At 38.0% G+C, this 17,830-nt stretch overlaps 1 protein-coding gene across 6 annotated transcripts in view; it reads right to left on the minus strand.

The window, feature by feature from the left end:
* Positions 1-2,079: 2,079 nt before the first annotated feature.
* Positions 2,080-17,830, minus strand: part of RBMS3 (RNA binding motif single stranded interacting protein 3) — a 708,653-nt gene continuing 692,902 nt past the window's right edge. For 4 of the 6 annotated variants that reach the window (XM_088051425.1, XM_088051407.1, XM_088051427.1 and 1 more), the window contains 2 exons: positions 14,745-14,825; positions 12,101-12,232 (listed from right to left, as the gene is read on the minus strand). In XM_088051425.1, coding sequence (XP_087907551.1) covers positions 12,101-12,232; positions 14,745-14,825 — 213 coding nt within the window. Of the gene's footprint in view, positions 8,248-12,100; positions 12,233-14,744; positions 14,826-17,830 lie in introns of those variants that run through there. The other 2 variants (XM_088051401.1, XM_088051399.1) reach the window with 1 other exon arrangement.

The raw sequence follows: 17,830 nt of genomic DNA on the forward strand, positions 1-17,830 counted from the left end.
GTGCATGTGTTTCCTCAAACTGGGAGGGCTTAAGTGGAGGGATGTGCTGTCTCCTGCCTGTCCTCCATCTACCCCTCTGCCTGTCTCGTGTGCAGCAGTGGGCAGCTGCAGCCTCCTGTCTGGACGTGCTGGGCAGCACGTTCCCATCCAGGCAGGTTTGTTATCTGCCTGGCACAAATCCTCCCCTGTTGTGTACAGCCTCAGGACCACCTCTGTTAGCCATTAATGGGCACTGTGGCTCCCGCTCGCCTAAGCCAAAGGGAGGCTTTTGCCCAGTCAGTGCACAGTGCTCTGCTGAAGATCAGATGGACACAAATGGGGCAAGGAGCTGAGGCACAGACAAAAGCTACAGCAAGTTTACCAGCAGTCAGGTGGACACTTGGGTTTGAATCACGGCTCGCTTGGGACTTTCAGTAACTTCTACTGCAGTCCTGTCTGCTCCCAGCTCTTTGCTTCTGTGTTTGCTGATCATTATTGGCACACTGGGACCTTGCTCTCAATGTGCAATCTCTGGCCATCCAAAATAATAAAGTTAAAATTTATATAAACCTGCTAGTTATGCACTTTTCCTAAATTTGTGTTACACCAGATATTGATTTGTTTTCTCACTTCTCCTCTACTTAAAATCTCAAGGAGTGACAATCAAAGGACACAGCTTTCTCCACATGGAAGTCATGGACATCCATTCCAGATGCAGACTACTGATAAAAATGGCTTTTGCCCTCTGGAAGAAACACATGTCACACATTACAAAGCCCCGTTTGTCCTTGTTATTTTAATTCTAAGGCCAAGATAGACACAATGATATAATTTGCCAATTAACTTTTTTTTTTTTTTTTTTTTGGACACTGACAGTGGGACCAAGAGGATGAGAGGATAAAGCCTTCTTATCTGAACTTCTGTGGAAGCTGATGCAAACCCCCCTTAGACTGGTTCCATATGCACAGAGAGCCAACTGACAGCCAATAAATCCAAAACCACTAATGCCACAGTTGTTAGCAATTTCCTTTTAGTAGAGCTTGAAGTGGAATGATCTTGGAAACGGAGCAATCCCGGCAGTGACAAAGATGAACCTGACACCACATCAGATATAAACCACATTTGCACCATCTGTGTTAGTGGAACACAGTGCCCCCACTTCTGCTGATCTCCCCAACCTCCTCAGCCACCACTCAGAACTCCAGGCTGGCTGCAGCTTCAGTCTGCTGCCTCCTTCCTTTTCTCACCATCATCATGGCCAGCAGCAATGCACATTTCAGCACAGGTGCACTTGAAAAAACCCCTCTCACCTGCTTCCTCATCTCATTCCTCTGTCTTCTAAGGATTTCTTTGGTATTTCCTGATTAAGCTGAGGGGAGTTAGAAGCTCATTCATGTGTGTTTCATTGGGCAAAACGAAGTCAAAAGAAAGTGTGCAGGCAATCCCACAGAACATGGATGGGACTGAAGGAGACAGGCACATTCCTGGTAGGTAGAAAGGAGCACTCAGTGATTCCCAACCTGTGAATAAAGCCACAGAAACTGGGTTGTGGGAAAAAATGCACAAGAGAGCGGCTGAGTGAAGCAGCCATGGGGAATGCACCAAATACCTTTCTTGTTCCCTGTGAGATATGGCTGAGGAGGTGATTTACTTTCCAGTTTCCTTTCAAGATGAAGTATGGCTCGCTCTACCACTGCTTAGGCTGTACTTATTCCACAAATAAAGATTTTCTGTCTTCCACGTGGCAACTTTTGCCCTGAAGTCACTCTTTAAAATAAACCTCAGAAACAGAGGCAATGTTCTTCCAGCAGGTGCACAGCTGAGAGCCTGGACAGCAGATACCCATCAGCATTATACATTCAGTCCTGGTGTGAGAAATACTTCCTCCTGTATTTCACCTCCTAGCACGTGGGTGCTGTGCTGCTGGCAGGGCAGCAGAGCTGTCCTGGCTCTCGGATTCCTCCCTTCCATTTGGTGAAGGCGTGGAGGAGGCAGACTTTGCTGCAAAGCCTTTCTGCTCCCTCTGTGCTCAGCACAAGAGTCACAGCCTTGGGAAGCCTCTCCAGAAAGGTGCCACAAGAACACAGAGTCACCCAGCTCTTTTCTTTCTTTATTTTTTTATTGAAAGCTTCATCAAAGAAAACAGAAGTTTAAACCTAACATCCACTGATCTACAGAAAGCCCCAGGAGTGGGAAAATGGCAGCTATTTAGGACTGTGTTACAAATGGAAAACATAAAAAAAAATCATAGCAGTACAGATCTTTCAGAGACATTCTGAGACATCAGCACACAGATGCCCATATAAATAAGATTCATAATTTAATGTATCACAGAGGTTCTGTATTCTACATTTTGGCTGCAGTGAAGTCTGTAAGGGCTGTAAAGAACCTCTGATCCATTTTTATGATTCATGTTTTCTTGATAGGAAGTTCATCTGCTTTCAAAGCTGCTTTGATTTTTCTTACAGATAGAATCTATTCCTTCTCATTTAAAAAGGAAAACAATTAAAAATTCCTAAATGAATTCTGTACACTTCCAGGTTTTACATAAAATTGTTTTGCCTCAAAAAGATAGTAGAATTTTCTTCCACTCTGGAATACATCATATTTAATAATACTTCAATTACATAAAATCATGTTCTATTCTTTAGGCTGTACTTTTGGGCTTTTAAAAATATAACTGACTGTAAATTTCACCAAATTCATAAAATTATTATCCAAGAGAAAGACACTTAAAGGCAGAAAATTAACGTTGGGTAGATACTCTTTTAAGGACAACAGATCCAGATCTTGGAAGGTGCTTACACTTTGCAGGCTTTGGACCTACAAGGAAAAATGGATTTGTGAACCTGTCAAGGGCTGACATTTTCCACTTCATTACACATTTTTATTAAGGTGAAAGAACTCCGCTGTCCCTGTTGGGGAATTAACAGTTGAACTGAACAACCTCAATAAACACAAGAATTTTTTCTTATCATGGAAATCTGAACCAGTGCTGGGATTAATTTCTTTTACAGCTTTACTCTCATAATTTTCTGTTCAGTTTTAACAAAGAGCATGTTAATAAAGGGGAGAAGAAAGGGTCTCTTCTGCCTGCTTTGAGGCACAAAGGTGAATAAATCTCTGGGGTACATACAGAGCTCTAGCCTATTTGGGTGACAGGAGCAGTATAGAAAAAGTTGGTGCTCTTTCTGAGAGGAAAATAACTCTCCTTACACTGCATCTTTGCTGCTTGCTGAGATTCTAGAAATCTGCTCCACTGAAGGGGAGGAGAAGTCTGCTGCTCACTCAGCCCTCCTTCTGAGAAAGTGTGCGTGCAGGACTGTGTGTATGCATATTAGAAATGAAAGGAATCCTCGTTACTAGAGTCAATTGTCATTAAACAGAAAAGACTAATGCACCAAATGTCAGCAGTTCTGTTGTTTTCTGTTTTGCATTTCCATCACACCGTGACTGTTTTCTTGGTTCACTTGGGCTACCGAGAAAGACCAGGAAAATCTCTTACCCTAGGGCACTTCTTTTATATCTGGACCAATTTCATGTTAAATAAAGTTTTGAAAGGAAATGTTGACCATGCGTGTATCAAACATTACTATCTTCAACTACCACATTTGGTCTCATCACTAAAAATGGATCGATCCATTACTTTAAGCACATTATCACTCTTTAGCATGACTCTTGCTACAGGTGGAATTAAGTGAGTCTGCCTAAACCTGTTTTGCTCATGTCAACCTCAGCATTAAAATGAAGTGGCATGAGGAGCACCATCAAGCTTAAAACCATGGAACATGGCAATTTTTTAAACACTTAGGATCAGTCTCAATCTTCAGTACCATAAACGACATAATATAGATCCAAATACTATGACATATTAAAAATAAACTTTATTACAATGCAGACTTCCTCAAATTTGCTGAGTTTTGGTACACATACATACATAAATAATACCCTTCGTTTGATTTTTACTCGAGTAAAAATCCATTCGAATGCTACAGCCCAATTGCCCATTGAAAGTTTAAGCCCTCACTTCTCTAATGACCAGCCTTTATCTTCCACGTTTGGGCATGCATCCATAGCAGAAGATGATACAAATGTGATGCAATTGCTCTCAGATATGCCTCATTCTGCATTACGGTGGATTTCTTGACCAACACAACCAAGGCAGTCTCCTGGTAAACAGAACTATACAAGTAAGCACAGGCTAAGGACATTTCAAGAGTCTGTTTCACTGGAAGGCAATAAGAGGACATTCACAATTTTAGGCCTGACTGTCACAGGTGAAAAGTGCTTACAAAACCAGCAGTAGAGCCAGATAGGAAGAAGAGTCCCTCTGCAATCTCAGTGGGAACAGTGAGATTTTTTTCAGTGCCCTGATCTACACTTGGGTCAGCACCTGCAAATATAATACTCTCTTCAGTTCCACTGTGTCTTTTTTAATTTAATTTTTTTTTTTTTTTACCCTCAATGTTAAGTGACAAGCCCAGGTATTCAGAATTTTCTAGCCATAATTCATAGTTTTCTGACACCCCTTTTGTATTTATCCTTTAAGGTTAAAAAAAAAATATTACCAAACCTGAACATCCAGATTTGATCATTTACAAGAATTCAGGTGTGATGGAAAGTACATACGCAGTTCAGTTTATGGATTTGATGTTACTTCTAAACCTCTGGGCCAGGCACCATTGCCTTAGACATCTAGAGTTGTTTCTGTAATCTTTCAGGAACTCTTGATATTTAAAGCTAAATTGGCAAGACAGACATAGATATTGACTTTACAGATTCAGGTCTTCAAAAAAAAAAAAAAAAGGAAAACAGAAACTAAACAGAGCATGATAATAAACTTTTGGAAAAAAAAAAAAAAAGTATTAGCCAGAACAAACATAAAGAAAACCAATTTAAGATTTCAGAGGCCACCAAGTGACAACACCCATGCAGTGTGTTGCTATTTCACTGTTCACTTTTATCTCCTTTTTAACTTTTAGAAATGAGTTACCACTTTCTGAACATTTTGTAAGTTCCAAATAACCTTTTTTCTTACCTTATGATCTATGACTGTTTATACTCAAGGCTCACAGTGTTTACAATTCATAGATTTCAAGTACCAGTTCACTTTTTTAGGGGGATCAGTAAGATGATGAATTGTATTTAAGGGGTCCATTTTCTTTCCTCTTCTTCTTCCTCTACTTCTTTGCTTTGTATTTTTGATTTCAAACACTATTGAACATTATAGCATGGAAAAGAAAGGGAACAATTCTAATACAGAATGCACTTGAAACACTTTAAAGTGACAGGCACTGTGATATCGTATTGCCTGCCTGGCTTAATAAAAAACATTGAGATTGTTTAACTTTGCTGAAAAAAATAAGAAAAATGTTTCTGAATGTATAAATAAAGCAGCAGAGTTCTGAATAGAAACAAGAAGGTACCTCAGCATATTCATCAGCCACATGGTAGCTACCTTGTAGCCTCATTGTTGATAGTAAATGAGACTTTTTGTGTGTCACAGTAGAACTAACACAGAAACAAATGTCTTTATTTCATATTTAACTGACTTGTGCCTGGGGTTATCTCCATTTGTACAAACAATTCAAAGAGAGACAGAAAGAGAGTATGTGTAGAAAGGAAGAAAATAAGGCTAGATCGATTTTTTTCCCTCATATGCCCTCTAAAGAAAGAGGGAACCTTCATCCAAGGACAAAATTCAAGTGTCCCTCTCAAAAAAGCAACAAGTAATGAGACAGCACATGAAACAGAAAGAGAGGTTTGGGTTTTTTTCTGAATTGAAAACATGTTGTGGATGATGTTGTTCTTTTACTTTGGCATCATCTGGTTTTCAGAAGTGTTGAATATCAACAACTACTCTGGAGAAAGCAGAAGTTTTATCACTTCTGAAAATCAGGCCCTCTTCCTATGGTGAAGCACCACGTGAACTCCCATTTCTCTCTTTTCTATGTTGCATACCTAGCAGCATTTACTCGGGAAACCCCCTCCCCCCTCCCACTATGTTAAAAAATACGATCTTGTTTTATCGATTTAAAAAAATAATTGTGTTCTTTTCCCCAAAAAAGTCAGGTTAGGGAAACACAGACCTCTTTTTAAGATTGGGCAGCTGAATCAGATTGATCCAAGACATATGTTTTTCCTTTCCTTATTTTCAATGGATACCCTGTCTCTAATCCACCACAATAAACGTGATGAGCCTTCCCCTCTCTTCTGGATGTAGGAAAGTTTAAAAGTGTTTGGTTTAATTTTTATACATAGATACGTGCTTATGTATGTATATACGGAAATGCTGCTTCACTTCTGCCTCTTTAAGGAAAAAAATCATCTTTTGACTTCCTTCTCACCGTTTTTATTTGTCTGTTTGGAAGAATTAAGGGCCGTAATCAAGATTTCTGTATGGAAAAAAACTGACATTCCTAAAAAAAGGTTTTGGTGGATTAAATTTAGTGTCTTTTTTTTTGTTATTATTTTTTATTTTTTTTATTTGCCTAATCATACTAATTAGTGATTGTCAGCCAACATATTAAGACAACAAATTATAGCAGAGAAGAATAATTTTTAACTTCCTGCCAGCATGACAATACAATGTAATTTTCAAAATTTCTGCTTGTATGGGAAAGCTAAAATGAGAACAAAGATCAAGTTTGCTTTCTCTTATATCTACCTGGCAACTCAAATGCAACACTGAGAAATAAATGCAGAATTAAGGTGGCTATGCATGCTGGACGATGACAAAGACTGAGGTGAAGAAATGAATTGGTATGTTGGAATTCAGAAGGAAGACTGTTTCAGTAGAAATACCAAAGATCAGGTAATTAAAGAGAAAAACTCACCAAAATTAAAGCCTGCCTGGACAGATTAGTTGGTAACCCAATCCCCCTTGCTTTGGGATTCTCCAAAGCACACCATCAAAAACCCGGACAGCTTCTGACACCAACTATTCTGAAATTTCCACTATAAACATATGCAGTATGTAAAACACCAGTGGAAGATAGTTTAAACAAACAAGAAAGTAAGAACTGGTCCGGCCATGTAGGTCAAATAAAGATAAAAAAAAGAAAAAAAAAACCCTCTATCTTCTGGACTGCGTTAGGGTGTCACTTCATCTTTGGTATAAAATAGGCCATCCATAGGCTGCATTTGTTCACAACTAGGAAAGACTACAGAAATTGTCAACAATTTCTTCTATCTATTGCTTTTTTTGCACTTTTTTGACCATAAGCTCCTATCTACTTAAGTTTTTTTTTAATGCTCTTAAGCTAGGTTTTTGCAATGTGACAAGCAAAGCGGACTAAAAACTTCTTAAAGCTCATAAAAAAGACTGCAGATAAAAAGCACTAATGCTTTTGCTAGCGATCACGCTTTGTAAATAAAAAAATCTGCATTCTGCAAGAAAAAAACCCTGCATTCTCTATAATGCAGCAAGTTTTTTTCTCAATTCAATAACTTTACTGTAAAATGCTTTAGCCTTCTAGATTTTTTTTTTTCTGTCAACACTTAAGACAAAGTTCATAAAAGTCCCAGCATTTTTCCAATCCTTTCAGTTGCCACAGTTCCTTTATCATCAACTTTTCTTCAAAAGAAGAAAATCATTTTCTTTTAAACTGTACAGTTTATTTTTTGTTCACCCCAAAAACTCAGTCTATTAAACTTCTGCACCAGCACCGGTGTGAGCAGTTTCAATTCATTCTCGGGTTTTCTAACAAGACGTTGACAGCTTGCCTTGAGAGCCTTTGACGTCCTTAAAATTAAGGCAATTAAGATTCAAGATAAACCTTACCTAAACATTTCTTTAAAAAAAAGCAAAAACCAAAAAAACCAAAAAATATTCTAGATTTAAAACAAGAAGAAAAAGAAAATGAGAGAAAAAGAGTAGCTTAACTTTTGAGGAAGACAATTGGTTTTCATCGCAACTTGCTCCCTCTTGACATCATCAGTTTTTCTGTTTGGAAAAAAAAAATCTAGCTACACCTCCAGGAAAATTCTGAATTCAAATGTTCATCCAGATGAAATGTCAACCCAGCATTTTTCCTCTGGGTTTTTCCTTTAGTTGAAAAAAAAAAAAAATAGCAAAAATAAAATTGTCAGACTACATGACGGAACCATTTGCACAGCACATAAAAACACTGTTTTCGTTGGGAAAGGTAGAAAAAAAAAAGCATTCATTTAACGCCTGTGCAAACTGGAAGCCAACTTCTTGTTCAGTGAAGTTTCTCCATTCAAGGCAAAGATTTCAGACCGACATTCTTCAGTCCTGTTTATTGTCTGTAAAAACAATTGAATTAAAGTGGTCATTAAGTCAAAACAACTTTGAAATAGCCTCCTCTCCTTTTTTTCCACCCAATTCCCTTTAAAAGTTTTCCAAGCTAAACTAACTTTGCAGCTGTTTAAATATGATACCACCACTAAGCTGAAAATAGTCAGGCAAAAATAGGGAACTCCTACTTTGGGGACATTAACACATCCTAAGCAAATGAATTTACTCTTTGAATGCTAGGCATTAACAGGCTGTCTAACTACACTGAAATGAGATGAAAACATGGTTTAACACTGTGTAAATCTTTCACAGGTAATTCAATAAGAGGGTGAATATTTTCATAATAATAAGTGCCACTATTTATTTTGGGTATTAATAATAAAATGAAAGATAAAAATACAATAAAAGGATACAATTTTGCTAGTTTTTGCTAGATTTTGCTAGAAAGAACACATTTTCTGATGGCAAGAAAAATTAGACTGTGGAGCAGACTGCTTAATGATCCAGTTAAGGTTAACTTACCAGAAACCTTCAAGGAAATATTAATTAGAAAAATATTTTTTTATCATATATGTCATATCTTTCTAAATTTAGCATAGAGAATAAGCAAAATGATCAAGCTTTTTTCCTACAAAAGATACCTCCCATTGTGTGTTTTTGATGTTTCATGTCACTTAAAGATATATCACATCTAATTTATTTTAACAAGATGGTATAAGATCTTTAAGAAAGACCCAGAACCTACATAAAAATTCTATTTCATGTCTAGGGATATCTGAAAGGGTCAGCTGTTGCTTTTCCCACAGTCTTTAAAGTTTACATGGAAAAAGCCCCTTCCTGACCAAAGTTCAACACAAGAAAATCCAGCACCTTTCCTTCTGCAAACATTAATGCATTTGACTTGCCTAGTTTAAAATAAATTTTAAAATCAGGAGTTAAATTCTGAAGAATGTTGACGACCTAAAGCCACAGAACTTTTCGTCTGGAAATGTAAACACAGAACTACAATTTTAAACATTAAATTTGCCAAAGGGTTTTTTCATTGCATGACATCTGAAAATTAATATTTTGAATGTTAAGAACAGATTTATGTGGAATGCAAAAATTAACTGTTTTTCTTCAGATTTTCTATGCACAATTTCTGGCAGGATCACTTAAGTTGGAAGCTCACCTCCTGAGATTTTACTGCCCCTGTGGGTCAAGGGGCTGCCATATGTGAGAAAGTCCAATATCACCAAGGGGTCACAACATACGCCCTCTAATCTAACCTGGCATTGAGTTCGCCTACAAAAGGCTCCACAAAAAACATAATTCTTTACACATTAAAATCAGAGTATGTTGTCCAGCAGAGTTTTGCTTGAAGGTAAGAGAGTATACTTTTTGGGGGCAAGGATATCCATTGATCTCCGCTTCATAGTCTTCATACTTTCATGTGCAAAATTAAACATTTACAAGGAAAAAGGGGAGTAGGGTCTAAAATAATTAAGGTGATTTCCTCATAAAGTAGATTCGTCTGCTCAGAATCAAGGGCTGTTTTTATCTAAACAATACATAGCCAGGTTTTTGCCATGAAGTTATCATTTTTGAACTCTGTGGGTGGGATCCTTAAGTAGAGCATTCAGCATATTAAATAAAAGAACACGTATGCTGATTAGAAAGTGGAACTTAAATTTCAAGTTTCATGGTTTATTTTTACTTACAAAGAGAGTACAGAGTCCTTATACCACTCAGTTCATTCTTAGTGCATTGCCTCTCCTTTGTTGCCTGCAATTTTGTGATTGTTGCAAAGAAAATAAATTTAAGGAAATACACTGTTATAACTTTTCTCCTGACTGTTCAGCTCCCATGAAATAATTTTATATAGTCTGCCTGTTCCTTTGCCTATATCTGACAAAATCATTGTCCAGTCATGTTAATTACTTTCTCATATCTCACCTTGACAATCACTGTTTTATATCTGACATGATATTTGTTATTAATAAATGTGCCCTTTGAAAAGCAGAGTAATAAAATAATATTTTAATTATAAAACAAGTTCACTTGGTTTTGTATTAATGGTTACTGGAATATTTTGTCAGAAGTTATTTTTTAAAGACAGAGATTGTGTATATTTTGGTTTGTTTCTACAGCCTCCCACACTGCATTTCTGCCTGCAACTGGCAGATATAAATAGAGGATCCATTTCAGATTAAAAAAATACTGAAATAAGCATAATAAAAAAATCTGTAGTGGATCTGCCTGTGTGATTAAAGAAGAAAGAAAGTCCCCTGGATATAAATGCCAGTGCCATTACAAGTATATCCATCACTTCTAAAACTCTGTAGCTGACAAGGAAAGATGAGGGAACTCATTTTCAGGGAATTCACCACATAAGCAAGAAACACAGCACCCATTTCAATAAAGAATTGCAACGTAGTTTTTGCCTATGCTGGAAAAATGCCAGAATCTGCAGTTTACAGCTACCTTATGAGGGCTTCTAGATCTTATGAGGGCTTGTAGGCCTAAGTCCTTTTTCTTTGGGGTGTAAGAGAAAGGGAACTGAGACACAGAAATCATCAGATCCAAATGCTAAAGCTCACACTCATTAAAACAAGCCAACAGGATGGTACAGACACATATTTCTCTCTTTGCCTTTTATATTCTGTAAGTATTTTGCGATCATTAATTTATAGAAAGACTGGCAGCTAGAAAGGATAAGTCTGTGTCTCCGATTGGATAGCTTGTGATTGATTGCTTTTGCAATATGTACATACAGACAGATATAGGCATGACAAAAAAATAGTCTTCTGTTTTATGGTGGCCAAAACCACATAAATCTGAAACCATTTGATACTCATATGGTAGAAAAACAAATGCATCTTCCACTTCCAGAGGTCAAAAAATGAAGTAAAGCAATTGACAAATTGGTATAATTCTAATCTTTCCTATACCAGCTCATATCTGATGCCTCTGTAAGTACAAAGTCATGATGCATTGACTGACATATCTATCATATTTCTTGTCTGGCTATTTCTCTACTTTCTTCCCCAAGATAAAACATGTATAATTCTATTTTCAATGTGATGCTGGTGTTCAATATACATGTATTAATAAAAGACTGGATTTGTGCTCCTTCCTAGAATCTGTCCGACATTTATCAGTCCCAGCGAGTATCCTGTCACTATGTAACCTTCCATTTGTGAAGGTTTTCATTGTAGCAAAGAGAAGTTGTATTTGAAGAGATTATTCTGAAGATGAAGGGACTCCTTAGAAGTTCTAAATACAGCTGTCAGTTTATAAATTTTGAACTTTCCAAGGTATTCCGTAGGAAGTAAACAAAGGGAGCGGAAGAATGGAGACAGACTGAACAGTGCTTCTACCCACCTCCTTCTTATCCTTTCTTCTTCCTTTTCCAGGTCCTGCCTACTCCGTGTCTGCATGGCAGTTTTGCACAATCACAAATACCAGCTTGGGGTGGTTTATACTGCTTCATTAACTACACTTTCAGAAAGAAACCTTTACACGTGCCAATGTGCACTGTGCCAATATTTTCACCACCGCAAAATTTAAGCCCTTTTTAACCTCTGATGCCAGATGCTGCTTTAGCCCAGAATGATGATTGTTAACGCAGTTGTTGAGATCCTTCTGAGTCCAGAAAAGCAGCAGACAGTTAGAGAGCATATCACTGTGGGCAGGAGCTCAAGGACATTTTGCCAAATTGAGGCTGTCAGCCAAAACCTTTTGCTAATTACACTGCTATATATCTGGAATTCATCTGAACTTAACGAAGCTATTCAGAATTTATATTTCTGAAAGAGAGAGTCAAATTTGGCCTGCTATAATCAAGAAGCAAACCCTTCTGACTCCAAAGCCTATGCCTACTTACTTAGACTGTTGGTAAGAATATGCAGGCGCATGTTCACTGGATGTTTCCACTGTCATCTGTTGCTGTTGACCACTGGCTTCCTGTGATGAAGATGCTACTGTCTGTGGAGAAGTATCAGCAACAACACCCTAGGGAATCAAATGAGAACATGAAAAGCTTACTAATTTTGCTCACGGCAGTGAATTACGTAAAAGAGCTCAGCACCAGCTCATGGTTCAAGCATTTCTCTAGAGATTGAGAGTTTGAGGTAGCAGAACCACATGCTACACAACAAACTCCTTCAGTTTTAGAAAGCTAATTCAGCAACAAGAAGCTTTCTCAGCCTACCAGTAGTACTCTGCTCTCACAGGCTGCAGTGAAAAATATCTTCCCCTTTGAGGGCAGTTCCCTGCACATTCAAAGCTAGAGGCAAATCTCACTTTGGTGGAATCTGGGTTTTACTTCTTGGCTTTTTCACAAAGGTAGGTAATTTTCACTTACCTACCCCAACTTCACAGTGAGTTCACATTTATTTTATTTGATTTAAAATGCAATAAAGGCAGAATTTAGGCCCACCACTCTCCACTCTACTACACACCCAACAGAATTTTAGTCACCTTAGAAGAGTGCTGCACTCTTCTACACACTGTTTCTATGTATGTTCCCTTCAAAAATAAATTTGCTTTACACTGAAGACTTTAATCTGCTAAGTCAAAGCTCCAATGAAGTTTTGTTTTATTTATATGTTTGCAAAAAGTAGGTAAGTAAACACATAAAAGATTAGATTCATGAATGCAACATTATGCACAATTTCTTATCCTATTTAGACAGTCTGAATAATAGTTCGTTTAAGTTTTTTGTATGCTTTCAAAGCAAGATACATTTTCTTCCCTCTACTCTTGTGCTTGGTGTGTTGGTCACATGAATAGCAAGTCTCCTCAGGGAACATGCTTTATTACTCTATTGCACACAACAGAGCCAGAAGAGGGAGCACAAAGCACTTGCTTTGTTTTTATTTGAGTCCCATGTAAACAACAGGTATTTTATTTTAAAGCATCTGCTAAAATATCAGTTTCATTTTTCAGAAATTCTTTGTATCTATTGCTTAGCAGACTGCCAGTATTATCTTTTTCTGTCTACTTCCTTGTCTTTATCCTTTTCCTTTTGTCCATCTCATCTTGAGATTGTAAGCTCTCTGGGGCAGAGACTGTATTTTTTGGTCTCTGTTTGTGGAGTATCCAGCACTGTAGGGTCCTGGTTCATGATGCTACATGAATACAGATAAACATTAACAATAATCATCATCACTGGATAAGAGCAAAACAGGCTACAGATTCAGATAATATTTTGATTATTACAGTGGATAATTATGACGTGGAGTTACTTCAGAAGGTATGAATACACTAGTGAGTGATAGGGAGGAGGGCTCGACAAGTAATTTAAATTAACCTTAATTCTCATTTGGACAGGTCAGCGTGGTGTGCAGCCAATCCCATGGTATGAACCACTATCCCACCATCTCCTTTTAAGTCAGATTTGTATCTGCCTGATTTAGACTTAAGAATGGCAATTGAAAAGAGGCACTCACAGTGCATTTGCAAACAAATGAGGTTTAGGGCAAAATTATACTGAGGCAAAAAAGACTGAAACACAACCAGCTCAGTATAGTAGCCTTTCCTGTGGGACCTTATCTGGGAATAATTGCAAAGAACTAGGAGAAAACAGGATCAGCTCACGTGACTGCTGGTGAAGCCATGCCAGCAGTACCAGTAGCTCAAAACCTCAAAGCAGAGAGTAGTAATAGCACAAAATCCTAAATCCACACAGGTGAAGACAGAAGTACAGAGACCCTGGCACTCCTTGCCTTACCCCAGAGTAGGGCAGAAGTTGTTAATAATAGAGGGTAGTGCCAAAGAGAAACACACAGGGAAGAGGATGCCAAGGCTCCCTCCTCTCGGCTGTGCTCTGTTGCCCTTATGAAGCTTCACAGAAGTGGAGGCCAAGCTGACGCTCTCCCAGAAGCTTGTGGTCTACAGGGTTGAGTAAATACTTACTCATTAGACTGTCATCAGCATGACTCAGCCCCAAGGAGGGAGGGAGCGAATCCTTCCTCAAGGATGAAAAGCACTCAGTCAGTGCAGCATCCTCCACGTCTGTATATACAAGAGGAAGGTTTCCATTGCTCAATCACTTTTTCTGGTGGCTAAATGTTTCAGCAATTACCTATGCTTGCTAAGGACCGCATCAAACCCTCTTGCAATCTTCTCTTCTTGAAATCTCTTTTGGTTTCGTGGTCTGCCTGCTGAGTTTGTTTTCCTGTCTCTTCCCATCTCCCTCCCAAGTACATGGGGAAAAAATTGTCATAATCACTGATGTTTTTATTCCATGTCCTGCTGTACAACAAAACAAATGCAAAACAGGAGCCCTTGCAAATAATTTAAAAAAAAATTAAAAAGAGGGGTTAGAAAAAAGAAGGAAAAGGAAAGAAAGAAAACAAAAAGAGAAAGAAATGTGCAGTCCTCATTTAAAAAGCTGGAAGCTTCCAGCCACCACTCCATAAAGAACCTTTAGGCCCCTTTCAAACAAAAGGTGCAAGAAGGCATTATTAATAAGAGTTCTGCTCCCCCTTCACTTTACTTTCATAGATGGAGATAAACTTACTTCAATAGGGACAGCTGTTGGAGGCACAGGAGTGTACTGGGGAATGTAGGTCCCTTGCATAGGTGCAGCAGCAGTCATGTACTAGAACAAACCAAAAGCAAATGAACAGTAGAAAACCACAATTAAGATGCATAAAATCATGTTAGAAGAATGATACTATTTCCATTTCAGAGCTTTTAGTTAGAGTATAGCACATTACTTCTTTTAAGTAAGGACTTCAGGTAAAGGTACAACTTATCCAGCTACAAAAAATGGTAACCTTGAACTTCAAACTCAGGTCATAGCTGAATACAGGCAATAATAAACATCTTGCTGACAGAAGAAGATTGTTCTCTGAAATTGAGAGACTCTTATCTGTACTTACAAAAAACTCAGTGGAGACATGATAGCAGCATACATACATACGTACACACACACATACACACACACACACATATATATATTTGTTTACAGATACAAAGCAGTCTAAACAATTTTTTGGAGTCTTATTGACCTTATCTAATGACACCTACAAAATATGAAGGGTGAAATTTGAGAAGTTTATTCCAATCTAGATTTAACCCCATCAACAGCAGCAGTTGAGTTTACAGGGATACAAAGCTGCAGCTAAGTGCAATCTGAGACAGGAGAAATAAAACAAGAGTAAGATCCATCTGGAGTTTCTCTTTCTGTATGCAGGCACCTTAGCTAAAGTTTTATGGCTTATTCTTACTGTCCAGGGGTCTTTCCTATGCATTTTTTGAAACTTGTGCAAATTATTACAGCAACAATTTGTACTAGCTTCTCTGAACACTGTCCCTCCCAAGTACTACAAGACCATCTTTTTTTAAAATTCATGTGTGCACGTGAATTTTCTCATTGTTATGGCACTGATTTCTTTATATATGGCACTCCTCAAAAAGTTCTTGAACTGAATACAACAGTAATAATTTAAATTTTCAAATGAAGTATTGATAGTAAGTCCTTAGATCTATATGTACTTTCCTCTCTTCTATCCGGTCCTAACAACATGTCTTCACTGACAAGAATCTCAGAATGTGCCCAATCCCCCAACTGACTGTATGACACTTCCACATGTTATCTTCAAAGACACACCAAAGATTTGAATCAGCCCACAATGTATTTGATGAATTTTAAAATGAGTTAAATATAGCTTTGCTTCCTGGCAGAGCTAGGAAGTGCTTGCAAGATTTTATTCCGCTGTTTACAGTAAAATTTACATTTAAAGCACTCTCCCACCTCAATTCTAAACTAACTGGATGATTTGATATGCCTGTCACAAATGTGCTTTATGAAATTGCAAAGTGGGGTGCAGACTGCAGCAATGCTGGAGAAACGCCTAAGGGAATGACAACAGCATATGTAAGAATCTCACAGCTAAATTCTGAAGTATTCTTTCAAGTAGAAGAAAATAAAAAGTATTTAAGTGAAATTGTTTTCTATTAAAAAAAAAGGTGAGGATCATATGTGACATAGAACATATACTTGCAATATGAGCAGCATATGGTGTTGAGAACCACCACAGTATTTTTTCCCAAATTCACAGTATTTTCCTTAACTTGAGCAAAGAGACAGGAGTGCCCTCAGTGTCTGTGTGCCTATACCAGGCCACGCTTTCTGCAACTCTTTTTCCTTGTTCTTCAGGAAGAGAATTGAGTCCAATAGTGTTTTTTAGTGAGGGCTAACCCACCAAAAGCATTAGGCCAACTCTCCCTATTGTACTCAGTACAGTTGGGCTGTTCTCCTGCCTCACAGATTAAGAGCTAATGAGAATGCTACAGCAGGGTGTTGCAGAGCTGCTTCTGCTCCATTCATTCTGCCTTGTAACAGTGCCCTCACATGTAGGGAAGACATCTGTTGTGTAGCATTGTTCTGAATGTGTCAATATTTAATATTAACTTGAAGCACGCATTCCTTGTGTTCTGCAAAGACCTGCAAGGGTTCTAAACATCCATGCAGTCTAGTTTCACTTGTACAAATATATATAGAGTTTATTAGAAAGTGTTAATTTAAATAATAAAGTGGTATAATTCAACTTGAACTTCCTCTGTTTTCTTCCTTGAACCTGGCAGAAGATCAACATTCAGACTCTTATAAGATGCAGTTGTCTGCCATTCCCTACCTTACACACAAACCCATGCAACTTAATACACAAATATAAAATTATTCAACTGTCTTTTAATTCAGACCACTCCATTTTTGCAAAATCCTTTGACACTATGTTCTGTAGCACAACAATGGAAACTGTCTGGGAATTAACTGATGTCTTCCCTGACTCTAAAAGTACTGCTCTCAGTTGTGCAGTTTCTTACTCTATTATTTTTTATCTCTTGAGGCAGATCCTGATCTTACTTTCCAGCCTCCTTCATGTTGCTTCTTTCACTGCCAGACAATCTCTAGGGAAAACTGTATTGATGACTTGAGTGTCACTGGAGGCCCTGGCCAAAGCCTGCTTGCCCTGGTCTTTTCAGATACTCACACCTCCTGGTTTAATTGTTTTTTGCAGAAGTTTTAACTGAATTCAGTCAAACAGCAGTGATTTAAAGCACTGGAGACCAAAGCTATCCAGTAACTTGCCAGACTCCCTGGAGAACTGCAGGTGAACGACTTCTTCCCTGTATATAACATTCTGTGTGTCTAAATGTCTGTACTAATGGTGTTACAACTTTTTGGATAAATCCTTTAGAGATCTACAATGAAAAAGGAAAATGTTATTAGCCAAATTAGTTCCACCAATGGCACAAATGAAGTCACAGTATTTGCGAAAGTACAAAGAATTTGGTCCTAGGAAAATTTAGCCAAAGCTCAGTGCTACAAGATACTGGTGCTTAGTAAAGGGCCCTGGTTCACCCAGCACCAGTGGTCTGTATCACAGGTACATGTATTGGGCACATCAGTGGAATGTCCAAACATATTTAATGTCTTCCTCTTTACAGATATAAAGATACCCTCACCATTTCAGGCAAGAGTTATTGGGTCAACAATTAAACGTTACCAGGGTTGGAACTGATTCTCTGTCTCTAGGGGTTCTCTGACTCACCAAAGGGTTCATTGAGGCTTCTGTAAAAATCTTTACCAGCCTATAA

This window comes from Pseudopodoces humilis, chromosome 1, assembly GCF_049639895.1.
Source record: "Pseudopodoces humilis isolate 2021_Gansu_Grassland_sample_001 chromosome 1, ASM4963989v1, whole genome shotgun sequence".
In the NCBI taxonomy this organism is placed as follows: domain Eukaryota; kingdom Metazoa; phylum Chordata; class Aves; order Passeriformes; family Paridae; genus Pseudopodoces; species Pseudopodoces humilis.